Source organism: Colletotrichum siamense (genome assembly GCF_013390195.1).
Source record: "Colletotrichum siamense strain Cg363 chromosome Unknown KSG_Cg363_contig02, whole genome shotgun sequence".
NCBI lineage: Eukaryota > Fungi > Ascomycota > Sordariomycetes > Glomerellales > Glomerellaceae > Colletotrichum > Colletotrichum siamense.
The window spans coordinates 5,383,200-5,397,998 of record NW_023501015.1 but is presented as its reverse complement, the minus strand read 5'-3'; the positions used below and the strand labels follow the sequence as shown (position 1 = coordinate 5,397,998).

Genomic DNA, 14,799 nt, shown 5'->3' with positions numbered 1-14,799 from the left:
AAAGTTATTAAGTAGTAAATAATAAGCTTAGCTAAAAGAGTTATTATCTATTTACTACTTTAATAATAAAGTAATTATAAAATTTATTAAATATAATATTATAATAGTTTAGATTTATTATTAATAATAAGAGGTATTTAGAGATATACTAAAACTATATTAATTAATAGGTTCTAAGTATTATAAGAAATTACTAATCTATAAGAAAGTAATTTTTAAGCTCTTATATAATAAAACTAACTACTATTTTAATAAAGTTTAGGTTTTTCTTATAGAAGAGTTTAATTTATTTATATCTATATTAGTAATCTCTTATTACTTTAAAAAGATTTAGTAGAAAAAGAAGAAGATTTAGTATATTACTTAGTAATAAAACTAAGCTATATAAGAGGTATATATTATATTAATTTATAATTATACTACTAATATATTTATTTTTATTAATAAGAGTAGCGTTAATTATTAAAGTAATGCTAGATATATAGGCTAAGCGTTAAAAAGTATAAAGCTATTAAAATAGAGTGTTCTAAAAAGAAATATATAGTATTATATCTTATTAGCCCTTACTATTAATAGTCTTCTTAATTATATTATTTATCTTAGATATATAGATACTAATAGCTTCTTATTTTAGATTAAGAACTTTATACTACTAAAAATAGAGGTATTTCTTAGCTTAAAGTTAGTATTAGTTATAGATAATATAGTATAGTATAATAAGAGATTATTAGAAGAAGCTTATTAATAGTATAATATTAAGTTATTATACTTACTTATATACTTATTAGACTTTAACTCTATTAAAGTGTTTTTTAAAGACCTTAAAAGTTACTTATAGAGGTAATTTATATAATTTAAATAACTTAAGGTAATAGATACTTTCTTTACTAATTTCTTTTATAACTATACTTTTAAAGTAGCTAATAATACTAATATTATTTTAAATCACTTTTATTACTATAGTATTTATATTAAAATAGTTAAAAATGCTAATAGAGAGGAGAGCTTATTATAAAGTTAATTTTATAGTTATAATTATATTTAATTTTAATACTATTAAGGGCCTCTTTTGCTTAAAATAATATAATATTAATATAAAAAAAATAATTTAATCTTAATAATTAATTAGCTTTATAACGCTTTAATTATAATATATTTCTCTTTAGCTATAATATTAGAGGTATATCCTATTTATTAGATAAATTACTATTAGTTATTAAAATTAAGATCTTTATATTATTATAAAGAAGTAAGAAAAAACTTTATTCTACTTATTAAAGCTTATTATTATTATTATTATTAAGTAATTAAATAAGAGATATAATAAGAGAGTAAATATAATTAATTATTTTAGTAAGAAGATCTTATTTAATAAGAGGATCTTATTTAGTAATATTAATAAGAAGTATTATATTTTCTATTTAAAAATTAATTAGTTTTTAATAATATAAAATAATAAATATAAACTATCTTCTACTATTAAATCTATAATATACTACTTAAGTAAGAACTACTTAATTTAGTTTCTAATTACCTCTATAATACTTATAAAGATATTATTCTTTTTAAACTAATTTATTAATACTTTTTAGAAAGATTTAAGTTAAAAATAAGCTTATAGGATAATATTAAGAGTAATATAGAGATTAATATCTTATTTATTATCTCTTATCTCTTCTATTCTCTATAGATACTATAGATATTTATAGAGAAGTTATAATATAAGCTTAATCTAAGGAATAAGTAGTAAGAAGGATAAAATTAGTAAATCCTACTTCTTAGCTTATAGTAGTATTAATAATAGCTTTATTAGTAGTAATATTAATAATAATAACTAAGTAGAAATATAATTATAAAAGGGAAAATTTAATAGTATATAGTTATAATATAGTAGTAGTAATAAAATATTTACTTAGTTTATAATATTTAAGTAAAGAAGTAGATTAAACTTATTAGTACTATTTCTACTACTTCTACTACTTCTACTACTTCTTAACTTTAATATAATCTCACTCTATAGTTTAAATTTAGTCTTAATAAAGTATTTATTATAATATAAGGTTATATCTATAATAATCTCTTCTAAAGCTTTATTAATAATTATTAATCCTTTAGCTATAGTTTCTACTTAAGCTATAAAGTATATTTTACTAATCTAAAGATATAATAGTAGCCTTATTAAAGTAAAAAGTTAAGATATATAATAATTATTAGTAATATTATTATAGTTATTAATATACTTAACTCCTAACTTATATCTATATATAGCTTAGATTGCTTAATAAATATTTTAAGTTAACTTCTATTTTAACTTACTAATTAATAATAAGTTACTTTATTATTTCTATTAATATAATAGCTTACTAATATTACTAAGCTTAATAAGAAGAGGCTTAATAAAGTTATTATTCTATTATAAAGTTTATAAAGTAATATTTAGTTATAAAAGCGTTTTAATAGAGTTTTAAATTAATATTACTCTAATAGAGAGGTTTATTTAAATAGAACTTATACTAAATAGTACTAAAAATAACTATTAAGACTTATAATAGTAGCTTATAGAGACTAATATATATTAATTAAGTTCTTTTATTATAGCGTTAATAAGAATTTTAATTTATAATAGCTTATTCTTCTTATTATTATTAGAGATAGTATTAGTAAGCTATTACTAATAATTAAATAGCTATAATTATAATACTTTAATATTTTCTAAGTTTATATAGAATATCTCTTTTAAGAATACTATTTAATAGTTTAACTTAGAAGTAAAAGAGACTTAAGTAGAGAGAAACTTAAAGGAGTAATTACTATACTATAACTTATATTTATAGTTAAAGTCTTAAATTATATTATATATAATATAGTTAACTACTAAGTAGAAGTTACTTAGGTTTAACTCTCTAAGTTTAAGGTTTAGTTATATCTTAATTTTATTCTTAATAATCTTAATCTCTATATAGACTTAAATCTCTATAAAAAGTAATAATAATAGTAATAATTATAATAGAAGTAGTAAAAAATACTTATTAAATAAGTTATCCTCTTTAGTAATAAGATTAATTAGTAGCTTAATAGAAGTTTTAATTATAAGCTTAATAATAGCTTTAATATTATTAACTTTTAGTTATTTTATAAATATCTCTTTAATTTTATTAATACTATCCTCTATTATTTTTAGTATTAATAAGTTATATTATTTATCTATAAAGTTTATTTATAGCTAAAGCTATTAAGTAATAACTATAATTATAGGTTTATATATACTACTATTAATATAAAACCTTTTTCTTTTTATATTTACTTTACTTTAAGAGTTCTAATTATTATTATACTTCCTATTAATTAAGCTAGTTTTACTTCTCTTAAAGCTAATAGAGAACTTTACTATCCTTTTTATAATTAGCTAAAAGCTTTTTATTATAGCTATTTTATTAAAAATAATATATTTTAAGTTAGATTAAAGTTAATATAATATAAGCTCTCTTTTATAATTTTCTTCTTAGAGAACTAAAATAAGTAAAAAGGATTTTTATATTATTAGTTTTATTAGTATAAATCTTAGTTTAAAAGAGATATTCTTACTTTTATATAATACTATTAGTTTTAATAACTATACTAATTATATAGAAGTAGGATTATTATTATCCTACTTTAGTATTATAATATTATACCTATATTATACTCTAAATAGTATTAAAAAGCCTAAATCGTATTAAAAAACATATTAATTAACGTTAATAGTATTATTATTAATAGTAAAAAGTAGCGTAGAGGGGCAATAAATCGCACACTAACAGGGGTTTCAGGTAAGGCAAACGCAAATGAGTGCGATCGATTTTTCGACCATTTCACCTACAACCCCGCTCGCCAACCATGAACTGCCGTCGAAGTTTTGCCGGTCTGGCGGTGGAATTGGCGGAATATCTTCTTGTCTCGTTCTCGGTTTCGTATGTACTTAGAAAGATAACCGACAAGCGGTACTTTGAGCGGCTTATCCAGCGTCTCATTGGAGCGACTCAATGGACCATGGTAAGATAAGTACCGTATTTAAATGACGGATAATGCAGAGATCGCTAGGTTTTGAAAAGACACTTAATAAGTAGGATTGAAAACATAGATTCCACGGCCTACGTTTCCAATCTCAACTCAATGCGATTCTCCAGCCTCGCAGGGCTGTTCGTAGTCACGCTGGCGACTCACGGCCAGGCGGAGGTCAACCAGACCTTCCACAATCCAATCTTGCCCGGTTGGAACTCGGATCCCAGTTGCACTTTCGTCAAAGAGCTGGATAATACCTTTTTCTGTACGACGTCGTCTTTCTTGGCCTTCCCTGGTGTGCCCGTCTACGCAAGCAAAGACTTGGTCAACTGGAAGCATGCGAGCAACGCTTTGACGAAGGCGAATCAGCTGCCGGACCTGTACAAAAACTCGGGCCAGTCAGAGGGCATCTGGGCGTCAACCATTAGATATCATGAGGGAACCTTTTACCTGATCACATCATACGTCTCGTGGTTTGAAGGCTGGGGGCCGAAGATTCTCTTGTTCACGACGAAGGACCCGTACGACGACTCCGCTTGGACTGGTCCCCTTCACATCGAGAATCCGGCAAACGACATCGATCCAGACATCTGTTGGGATTCTGGCAAGGTGTATATGTCCGTTGCTGCGGGAATCTACATTAGCGAGATTGATCTCACGACAGGCTCTGCGACGGAACCACTCAAGGTCTGGAATGGAACTGGAGACCGTAATCCGGAAGGACCTCATTTGTACAGCAAAGATGGCTACTATTACCTCTTGATCGGAGAGGGCGGTACAGAGACAAATCACTCCGTCACTATTGCTCGCGGAAAGGAGATCGGAGGGCCTTATGAAGGTTTTGAAGGTAACCCGATCCTCACTGCCAAAAACACAGACGAGTATTTCCAAACGGTTGGACATGCCGACCTGTTCCAGGATGCGTCTGGAAACTGGTGGGGCGTTGCTCTTGCCACTAGATCTGGACCAGCATGGGAGATCTATCCTATGGGGCGAGAGACAGTCCTTTTCGCCGTCACTTGGGACGAGGGCGAGTGGCCAGTCTTGGACAGGGTGCGAGGCACGATGACTGGACCACTACCTCCAACAAACAAGAATATCCCAGGGGATGGACATTGGGCAGACGAGCCCGATGTTGTCGACTTCGCACCCGGCTCAGATATCCCCAGGCATTTCGTCTTCTGGCGCCCTCCCAAAGAGTCCCTATTTGCCATTTCTCCCGATGGACATCCGCATACACTTGAAATATCGCCTTCGCCCGTCAATCTTTCGGGGACACCAGACTTCAATCCTCAAGAGGATGGCCTCGGCTTCATCGCACGCAAACAGAGTGCCACGTTGTTCAACTACACCGTCGATGTTGACTTCAAGCCGGAGGTCGAAGAGGAAGAGGCAGGCGTCACGGTGTTCCTGACCCAGGTTCAGCACATTGATCTTGGAATCGTCAACTTGCCAGGTTGCTCCAACACAACTTTGGCTCCGCACTTCAGATTCCGTGTCGAAGCATTCGGAAAGCCCAACATCACCGTGCCAGAGGAGGTAGTTCTCCCAGTTCCAAAAGCCTGGCGGTCTGATCCGGTGCGTCTATTCGCATCGGCTGTTAGCGACTCTGAGTACGTTTTCGGAGCTGCTCCAATCTCTAAGCCCGAAGAGTACGTTCAAATCGGATCTGCAAGCGGTTTGATCGTCTCTGGAGGTAGCGGTCCATTCACTGGTGAGTACAGCTGCTTCTGGTTCGGATTTTCACGGTTGCTATACTAATCCTTTTTACTATAGGCACAATCGTCGGAGCATATGCAACGAACAATGGCGGAGAGGGCAAGACACCGGCGTACTTCAGCCGATGGAGATACACTCAAGTTGCGCAGAAGATAGACAATGACGAAGTTGTACCAGTCAACTGAGTCTAGTAAGCCAAATTACATCAGTTAATAGGCGAGCAGTTACATAGGCATTGCGTTAGGCAGCATCGCCCTGGGTGTACTTCAATTAAATACCTAGGCTTAGGTACTGTTGTAGCTAGCTCTCATATTGAGCTGTAATTACTACTACTAGTTGTTCTGCTATTGCTGTTAGTAACCATCTTTCGACAACAATTTGTCACGGACGGCAAGTCTTTTGATTATACAAAGAGCTGTGCTATTTAGGCGATAGTGGATCAGACTGCATCGGTCGGAGCCGACACTGGACCGACAGCTGCCGCTCGGCCCCCCACTAACTCGGCGCTGCCAAATCACCATCACGTCATGATTGGTGTCACGTCATACACCATAACCAACTCCTCTTCATTACATGTTGACGGAACTTTTCATAGACATCACCGGATCTCAACTGATAACGCAGTCTGAACAGAGCATCAGGTAAAATGCCGAGCGTTGACACATCAATCTACCCGAACGCCACAGGTGCAGCCGCCCGACTCGTCGCCAAGCATTCAGACGAACATGCACTGAAACTCTACGCTGGCTGGTTCTGCCCATTTGTGCAGCGCACGTGGATTGTGCTGCATGAGAAGCAAATTCCATACCAGTACATCGAGATCAACCCTTACAAGAAAGACCCAGAATTCCTCAGATTGAACCCGCGTGGGCTCGTTCCGACTCTGGCTGTCCCGGTTGACGTGAAGGGCAACGAGCAGAAGCCGCTGTACGACAGCACGGTTCTCTGCGAGTACCTAGAAGAGGCTTATGCGGGCAACAACTACGGACCGCATCTTCTTCCGGAGGAGCCGTACGAACGGGCGAGATGCCGATTGTGGATCGATCACATCAACTCGCGCATTGTGCCAGCCTTCTACAAGTTCATCCAGCATACTCCTGAGAAGGAGTTCACCATCGACGAAGCCCGCAGCGAGTTCCTGGGTCATCTCAAAACTTTCGCTAAGGAGCTTGACCCTGAAGGTCCTTGGTTTTTGGGGAAGACGTTTGGTCTCGTCGACATTATGCTGGTACCATGGGCGATGCGTTTGTTTCTGTTTGACCACTACAAGCCCGGTGGGCTTGAACTGCCACACGAAGGAAAGGGTGGCGAAGATGATGCGGTTTGGAAGCGCTGGCGCCAATGGTATGATGCTGTTGAAGGGAAACAAACCATCAAAGACACGCTGAGCGACAGAGACGCCTACATTGATGTGTACAAGAGGTATGCAGAGGACAAGACAAATTCAGAAGTAGGCCAGGCAACCAGAGGTGGTAAGAGAATGCCTTAGAAAACCAACTCAGAGGCATGGCTTATCAACTCGAAACCCCTGTCAGTCGCCGTTGTCGGAACGGACCATGTTCATACACACTGAATCATGCATCGAACTATAGTCTCTATGCCGGCCCGGTCTAAGTGATATTCGTGACTAAACAACAACAGAGCCATCCCTTCCTTTACTGAATTCGTCACGGAAGGATCGAGATAAGCCTTGGACCCTGCTGCTGCGCCGCTTGCAGTATCTCAGATCCGAGTCAACTGACAACGGGAGATACTTCCAGATACTCGTCGGTCTCGTCTCCCGGTCGTGCCCAGCACCAACGGAGGCGCTACCGGCCACACCCAAACGCCAACCTACCCCACACTCAAGACCATCGGATTTAGGGGCCGATTGGTTTTGGGGGTCTAGATCTCAGCTCAGCGTTTGGCATCATGCTGCATGCACCCCTATCTTGTGATACGAAGACCCAAGACAGATGGGCTATCTTACCCCGCGTTAAAGAGCGGGGTATCGATAAGCTGGCAGCCCAACTACCGCCCTGGTCAAGGCTCGAGTTTCCTGGATCAGTCAGTATACGCATTGGGTACCGGCGGACGTGTAAGAGAAGGGGGGGTAGTGATCATGTGTTCGTAATGGAAGAGGAGTTCCGAATCGGATGGCTGGTTTGTCAGGTTGTCACGATACACTGTATGATAAAGAAGGCGCACCTTCTTTGAACCAAGAAGTTGCAAGTCTAGTCAGTATACCCAAATTATCAGCGAGAGTTTGTCTTTGAGATGTCTTCCCGCGCACCACTTATCAACACATGGACTCGTTCCAACCGCCATGCCTCTATTGCCTTCTCAAGGAGACCAGTCTTGACCCCCATGAGGGTAAGACATGCCTCTGCCACCTCTCTAGTTGCTGAGAAGACACTCTCCCCAAGCAAGCCCGCCACACTATCAGCCCTCCCAACACCAGTCCTTTTGAGATCACTGCTGGTCTCTGCGATATCCTCCAAGCCATACCTCCTTGGTCCATCTCTATCAGTTCTTTCCTTCCTCACAAGACCAAACAGAAGCCTCCTGTTTGATGTCGACCGAAACCCCGTACTACACTCCGTCCTGAAGACGCTCTTCTACAGACAATTCTGTGCAGGAGAGTCACCAGCAGAGACAAAGGACACTATGCGGCATCTGAGATTTATGGGCTTCCGCGGCACAATTCTCACATATGCGAAAGAAACTGTTTTTGATCACAAGACCAACACCGAGCACGGTCTCGGTATCGATGCGGAAAAGGACGCAAAGTCAGGGAACTGCTCCAACATTGAAGTATGGAGGAAAGGAGCGTTGGAGACGGTGGACTTGCTCGGCGAGGGTGATCAGCTGGCGTTAAAGTGAGTTCCCATCACCTTCTGAATTTTACTCTTTCGAAACAGGACAGCTAACATTGCGAAAACAGACTTACTGGTGGTGGACCGAGAGTAACGGCCGCTTTTGCAGCAGATGAACTGCCTCCTCAGCAGATGATGGATGCTCTTGACGAGGTCTCCATCCGCTGCAAGGAGAGGGGCATCCGTCTTCTGCTCGACGCCGAGTCTCAAAAGTTCCAGTGGGGCATCTTCAGAGCTGGTCTCGAACTGATGCGCAAGTACAACCGCGACGGCTACGCAACCATCTACCAGACCTACCAAGCATACCTGAAGAGCACCCCGGCGACCCTCGCCAAGCATCTCGAGCTCGCAAACAACGAAGGCTTCACCCTTGGCCTGAAGCTTGTCAGAGGCGCCTACATCGGCTCGGATGAGCGGTCCCTGATCCACGATACGAAGCAGGACACAGATGACGCCTACAACATGATTGCCCAGGGAGCCCTTAGGCGGCAGATTGGGGAGTACGGTGCACCGGGAGGCAAGCCGTTCCCGTCTCTGAACCTGTTCCTCGCCAGCCACAACAAGCACAGCGTCGTCACGGCCCACAAGCTGCACCAACAAAGAATGAAGGATAACCTCCCGACGGTGCCGGTCGGTTTCGCGCAGCTCCAGGGCATGTCGGATGAAGTCAGCTTTGCGTTGCTGCAGCTGAAGGACGGCCAGGACCCGTCGCCGCAGGTGTGGAAGTGCTCGACGTGGGGGACCATGGGAGAGTGCGTGGCGTATCTTTTGCGGAGAGCGGTGGAGAACAGGGATGCGGTTTCGAGGACGGTGGACGAGTATGCCGCGCTCAAGGCGGAGCTGGGCAGACGGTTGCGATCTAGATCGTTCCGGTCTCGGCCTGTTGGCTAGAGATAAAAAGATATGTCCCTCTTTTTTCGTTAATCGGAGATTTTCGACAGATCAAGTGGATCACTGCTGCCTTGTGACTATCTTTGGAATGCTATCTTTGAATTGTGTAGCACGACCGGGAGTGCTCCCGTTGCTTCTCCACTTACCCCACATCCTTGAGCCGGGAGGCTCCCGAGTGTGTTGCCTCTGATGAGGGGAAGTTAGTGTGGCTTGTGATAGTCGTGAACGACAAAACTCAAATCTCGATGCGTAGGCGAGGATTTGAAGTTTGATCCTTGCGTTTTGTTACTACTGTGACTCTGGTCAAACTGCTCGCTGAGCCATCATCAATCACAAATTTGGCACAGCAACTACCGACAATCATGGCGGAATTGAAAGACCTCACCCTTTGCATCTTGGGCTGCGGTAAGTCTAAATCCCCAAGAAGCGGTATACCAGTCACTGATGTAGATACATTAGGGAATCTTGGAATTCCAATTCTCAAGGCGCTGTTTGACGCCTCAAAGAGCGAGAATTACACGCTCCCCATCACCAAGTTCATTGCTTGTGTTCGAAGTGAGCAATCAGAGAGTGCTCTGAAGGGCAAATTTCCCGATGCGGGAGACAAACTCAAGGTCACGAGGGGTGACAATATTGCTGCCTTGAAAGCATCTCAAGTCGTCATTCTTGGTGTAGACCCCGGCGACGTGGAGTCTGTTCTCTCCCAGCCGGGCACAGCGGATGCATTGAAGGACAAGCTCCTGATCAGTGTTGCTGCTGGGTGGACGAGAGGGAAGCTGGAGTCGACTCTGTACGGAGGCGAGACAACGGCCGATAACACCGAGGGTCGAGCCTGGGTTGTGCGAACCCTTCCCAACATTGCCGCCATGGTCTCTCAGTCCCTCACCGCAATCGAGATCTCGGACCCTCCGGTCCCAGCCCCCTACATGGAGCTCACGGAGGCCATTTTCGAAAAGATCGGAAAGGCGGTGAAGATCGCTCCTAAGTTGATGAACGCTACGACGGCTGTTGGAGGGTCAACGCCCGCTTTCTGGGGCGTCATTTGTGACGCGATGATTGATGCTGCGGTTGCGGTGGGCGTGCCTAGAAACCTGGCCTCTACCATGATCTTTCAATCCATGCTAGGAAGTGCAACTTTGATGCAAAACGGCCTTCACCCGTCTTTGCTTAGAGACCAGGGCACTTCACCTGAAGGATGCACAATTGGAGGCCTGATGGTCTTGGAGGAGGGAGCAGTTAGAGGTCACATTGGCAAGGCGCTCAGAGAGGCTGTCACCATAGCTCGATTGATGGAGACAACACCTCACCTCAACGACACAAGGCGTTCATAGAGATATAGAATCGATGCTAAATTGAAACATCTTTGAAAATTTTATTTTGATCATCTCCTGCGCAAAGCATGGTCGAGAGATGTAACCTTCTAGCCCAAACAGCAATGGCATCGCCTTCCCATCCACATGTCGTCAACTTGATTTGTTCCTTCGATCTCGTGTAGCCAAGAAATGCATATTCTATTGTGCCATTGAACCTATCCAATTATGGAAAAAAGACCTAAACTCTAAGTTGGCCACGCAGCCAATACTGAATGCAGGAATGATCCTGATGCACCGCATGACTATCGTCGATGGCACATGCTCCTTCGTTTTCGCAACCCGGTTGGAGAATGGCATCTTCCCCTGCCTCTCATAGTAGTCCAACGCAATCAAGTGTATTGGAGACGCTACCAGCTGAGACATCACCGGCACGGTCAGCTGCGTGATAGTCGCCTTGGCATGTGGAGAAGCCGTCACGCTGTCCGGGATACCAGCCGATACCCACGTCGGGAGCGTAAACGACCCAAAGATGGTCACGGCATCTCTCACCAGGAACGTCGCCGTCGCGGCCCTCGGGAGCACTCGCGGCGTCGTCGACACAGCCGTCGCCCCGGAAGCAGCGGCGGACCCAAAGATCTCTGCGAAGCGGAGGTCCTTCCACACGCCGAGGGGTACGTTGACGAGGAACGTGGACGCGAAGGTCGCCGTGCTCACGGCTGCGGCTCCGTCGTATCTCTCCGCCAGCGTCGTCGCGGCGTTTGCTGTGACGTAAGTCGCTGCGTACAGGGTCCAGACTATGCCCAGCGGCTTGCCCAGGAAGAAGGCCCGTGGGTGGCGGAGAGCGGACGATAGCTGGGAGCGGAGACCTCGGATGAGGGGCCGTCCGGTCGAGGTTCTCTCCACCACCGCCCTTGCTTTTTGTTAGTCAAAGATTTCAGGGTCCATGATCTGTGTGTCTTACCGATCTAGTATCGTGACGGCCGGGGAGATCAAAATTGCGGAGAAGGCCCCGGCTGTGAGGTCCCCTGTCAACTGACCCAGGAGAGGGCAAGGGTCGTGTGCCGCGCCCTTCTTGGCCTCTGTGTGTGTCATTGGTCGAGAATCTGGCGTTCGCAGGTCGGATATGCTTCAGGCGGTTCATCTCACGGGACGTGGGCAATGTCCTACTTATCTGCGAACACCTCTACGGATCCGCATTTCATGAAATCGATACCCAAGACCAGCCAAACAACACCAACAAGACCGTTCAACTTAAGACGAACTCTACAGTTGGTGCACTCATGTGACTAGGAATTATACGGCTGGAACACATTTTACCTAGTTAATCAAATTTATCTGCAAGTTTTGTACAGATCAAGAGCGCAAGTATGACAGATACTTAGTAACAAGTTGGTACATCGGCGGCTGAGCAAGCGGTCCTTCGCTGGCACCCGGTGACATGAAGCCGGCTCACGATACGATGGCTATCATCGGCGTGTAATCGGGCGTCACAAGACGCCGGAGCTGATTCAAGATCCCAGCCCCCGGTGTTTGCGGGGAAATGTAACACACGCGCCGCACGGCGGGGAGGCTGCATGTAAAGATATCGGCTGGGTGCCCGTCGAGCACCCCGCTCGGAGATCCGCCCCGTCCGATCTCGGCATCACGCACGGAATGACATCGATCTTAGACGTGATTGGTCAATGGCACTTGACGACAGTCGGGAGCATGGCCGGCATTATTGCTATCAAATAGAGCTCTCAGACGGCGAAAGTATGGGAGGTGGTATATCTTCAGTATCTCAATCAGCTTCAGAGGAACGGCTTGTCGTGCTTGCGAATCATCCTTATTCCGGTATCACGAACTTTTTCGCCCCCTCACCGCGAACCTCATACATTTTTACATCATATACTCGACAATGCAAGTCGCCAGCGTTATCGCAAGGCCCGCGCGGTCTATGAGGGGTGCCCTCCGTCCTTTCGCAGTTCCCGTCGGCCTGCAACAAACAAGAACTAAGGCCACCGTGCCATTTAGACTACCAGACCCCAGAAATGAGCCTAACGTAAATCTCCCACTTGCCCAAAGCAACGCCCGAGCAAATAGCTAATAATCGACACAGCCTGAGTACAGGAAAGGCTCGCCTGAGCGCGCCAAGTTGGAGGAGGCCCTGAACAAGCTCAAGTCTGAACTCCCCGCACGCAGCGACCTTTTCTACAATGGCCAGGTTCACTCCGCCTCCAAGTCTTTCGACACCGTTATGCCCCACGCGCACGGCAAGAAGTTCTCCAACTTCCCTCTCGCGTCTAAGGAGCAGGTTGCTGCCGCTATCGACTCCGCGCTGGAGGCTAAGAAGAGCTGGGAGAACACACCTTTCGTCGACAGGGCGGCGATCTTCCTGAAGGCCGCCGAGCTGGTCGTCACCAAGTACAGATATGAGCTTATTGCCGCTACTATGCTCGGCCAGGGCAAGAACATGTGGCAGGGAGAGATCGATGCGGCTGCTGAGTTGGCCGACTTCTTCAGACTTAACTGCAACTTTGCTGCTGAGATTTTGGAGAAGCAGCCTGAACGTGGATCCGACGGCATGTGGAGGTAAGCGACTACGCACACATGAACCGTTTTCTGCCTACCATAACTAACTCATAATTAGTCGTCTGGAGTGGCGCCCTCTCGAGGGATTCGTCTACGCCGTATCCCCCTTTAACTTCACCGCTATCGGTGGCAACCTGATTTCCGGTCCCGCGCTCTTGGGTAACGTCGTGCTCTGGAAGCCTTCGCCCAGCAACATCTACGCCAGCCAACTTGTCTACAACATCCTTCTCGAGGCCGGCCTCCCTCCCAACGTTATCCAGTTCGTCCCCGGCGACGCCGAGGAGGTCACCGATGTCGTTCTCAAGCACCGCGAATTCGCCGGCCTGAACTTCGTCGGCTCCTCTGACGTCTTCCGCTCCTTGTACGCCAAGATCGGCGAGGGCATCGGCAACAAGACCTACCGCGACTTCCCTAAGATCGTCGGCGAGACCAGCGGCAAGAATTTCCACCTCATCCACCCCTCCGCCGACATCGACAGCGCCGCCCTCCACACCCTCCGCGGCGCCTTCGAGTACCAGGGCCAGAAGTGCTCTGCCACATCCCGCGTCTACATCCCCCAGTCCCGCGCCGACGAGTTCCTGTCCAAGTTGACCGAGAACGTCAAGAAGATCACCATCGGCAGCCCCGACGGCAACCTCAACGCCTTCATGGGCCCCGTCATCCACGACCGCTCGTTCGAGAAGATCAAGCGCATCATCGACGAGAGCAACAAGGACCCCTCTCTGAAGCTGCTCGTCGGCGGCACCTACGATGGCTCCAACGGATACTACGTCAACCCGACCGTCTACCTCGCCGACTCCCCCGAGCACCGTCTCTTCAATGAGGAGATCTTCGGCCCCGTCCTGGCCGTCAACATCTACCCCGACGCCGAGTGGTCCTCCACTCTGAAGAAGGTCGACCAGGGTGGCGGCGGCTTCGCCCTCACCGGCGCCGTGTTCGCCAAGGACCGCACCGCCATCCGCGAGGCGGAGGACACCCTGCGCTACTCTGCCGGCAACTTCTACATCAGTAAGTTCACAATCTTCCCATACTTGATCGTCTTCGCCAGAGTATTAACCCATTTCTTCTCCAGACTGCAAGACCACCGCCGCCCTCATCGGCCAACAGTCCTTCGGCGGTGCCCGTAGCTCCGGAACCAACGACAAGGCCGGCAGTGCTGACGTCATGAGACGCTTCACGAGCCCGAGATTGATCAAGGAGGAGTTCTTCCCCCTGACCGACTTCGAGTACCCCAGCAACAAATAAAAATCGCGCACGGGTGGTTGAAAAAAATGGCGTGACGGGGCCTGGTGGCATGTGCATTCGGGATAGGCGAAATATGTAATTTAGAGAGTTATTCAGTAGTCCAATGACATTGATGATTACCGACCCATCACAAGCATCACCCTCGAGCTTCATAGTGCTCCATT

General features: G+C 44.3%; 6 protein-coding genes across 6 annotated transcripts; 5 read left to right on the top strand and 1 right to left on the bottom strand.

The window, feature by feature from the left end:
- Positions 1-4,152: 4,152 nt before the first annotated feature.
- On the top strand, positions 4,153-5,945 carry CGCS363_v003408 (Non-reducing end alpha-L-arabinofuranosidase BoGH43A; the record flags this gene model as incomplete). Its single annotated transcript, XM_036635257.1, has 2 exons — positions 4,153-5,755; positions 5,818-5,945. 2 exons carry the CDS (start codon positions 4,153-4,155, stop codon positions 5,943-5,945), a joined length of 1,731 nt encoding a protein of 576 aa, XP_036498979.1.
- A 461-nt stretch (positions 5,946-6,406) lies between these two features.
- On the top strand, positions 6,407-7,249 carry GSTO1 (Glutathione S-transferase omega-1; the record flags this gene model as incomplete). Its single annotated transcript, XM_036635256.1, has 1 exon — positions 6,407-7,249. The coding sequence occupies one exon, from the start codon at positions 6,407-6,409 to the stop codon at positions 7,247-7,249; it is 843 nt and encodes a 280-aa protein (XP_036498974.1).
- A 1,157-nt stretch (positions 7,250-8,406) lies between these two features.
- Positions 8,407-9,506, top strand: CGCS363_v003406 (putative proline dehydrogenase; the record flags this gene model as incomplete). Its single annotated transcript, XM_036635255.1, has 2 exons — positions 8,407-8,618; positions 8,684-9,506. The coding sequence occupies 2 exons, from the start codon at positions 8,407-8,409 to the stop codon at positions 9,504-9,506; spliced, it is 1,035 nt and encodes a 344-aa protein (XP_036498975.1).
- A 362-nt stretch (positions 9,507-9,868) lies between these two features.
- On the top strand, positions 9,869-10,837 carry P5CR-1 (Pyrroline-5-carboxylate reductase; the record flags this gene model as incomplete). The annotated part of the gene is made up of 2 exons (XM_036635254.1): positions 9,869-9,911; positions 9,966-10,837. The coding sequence occupies 2 exons, from the start codon at positions 9,869-9,871 to the stop codon at positions 10,835-10,837; spliced, it is 915 nt and encodes a 304-aa protein (XP_036498976.1).
- Positions 10,838-11,017: 180 nt separating this feature from the next.
- Positions 11,018-11,911, bottom strand: CGCS363_v003404 (uncharacterized protein; the record flags this gene model as incomplete). Its single annotated transcript, XM_036635253.1, has 2 exons — positions 11,018-11,729; positions 11,781-11,911. The coding sequence occupies 2 exons, from the start codon at positions 11,909-11,911 to the stop codon at positions 11,018-11,020; spliced, it is 843 nt and encodes a 280-aa protein (XP_036498977.1).
- Positions 11,912-12,716: 805 nt separating this feature from the next.
- On the top strand, positions 12,717-14,635 carry CGCS363_v003403 (Delta-1-pyrroline-5-carboxylate dehydrogenase; the record flags this gene model as incomplete). Its single annotated transcript, XM_036635252.1, has 4 exons — positions 12,717-12,860; positions 12,918-13,390; positions 13,449-14,398; positions 14,463-14,635. The coding sequence occupies 4 exons, from the start codon at positions 12,717-12,719 to the stop codon at positions 14,633-14,635; spliced, it is 1,740 nt and encodes a 579-aa protein (XP_036498970.1).
- Positions 14,636-14,799: the final 164 nt, after the last annotated feature.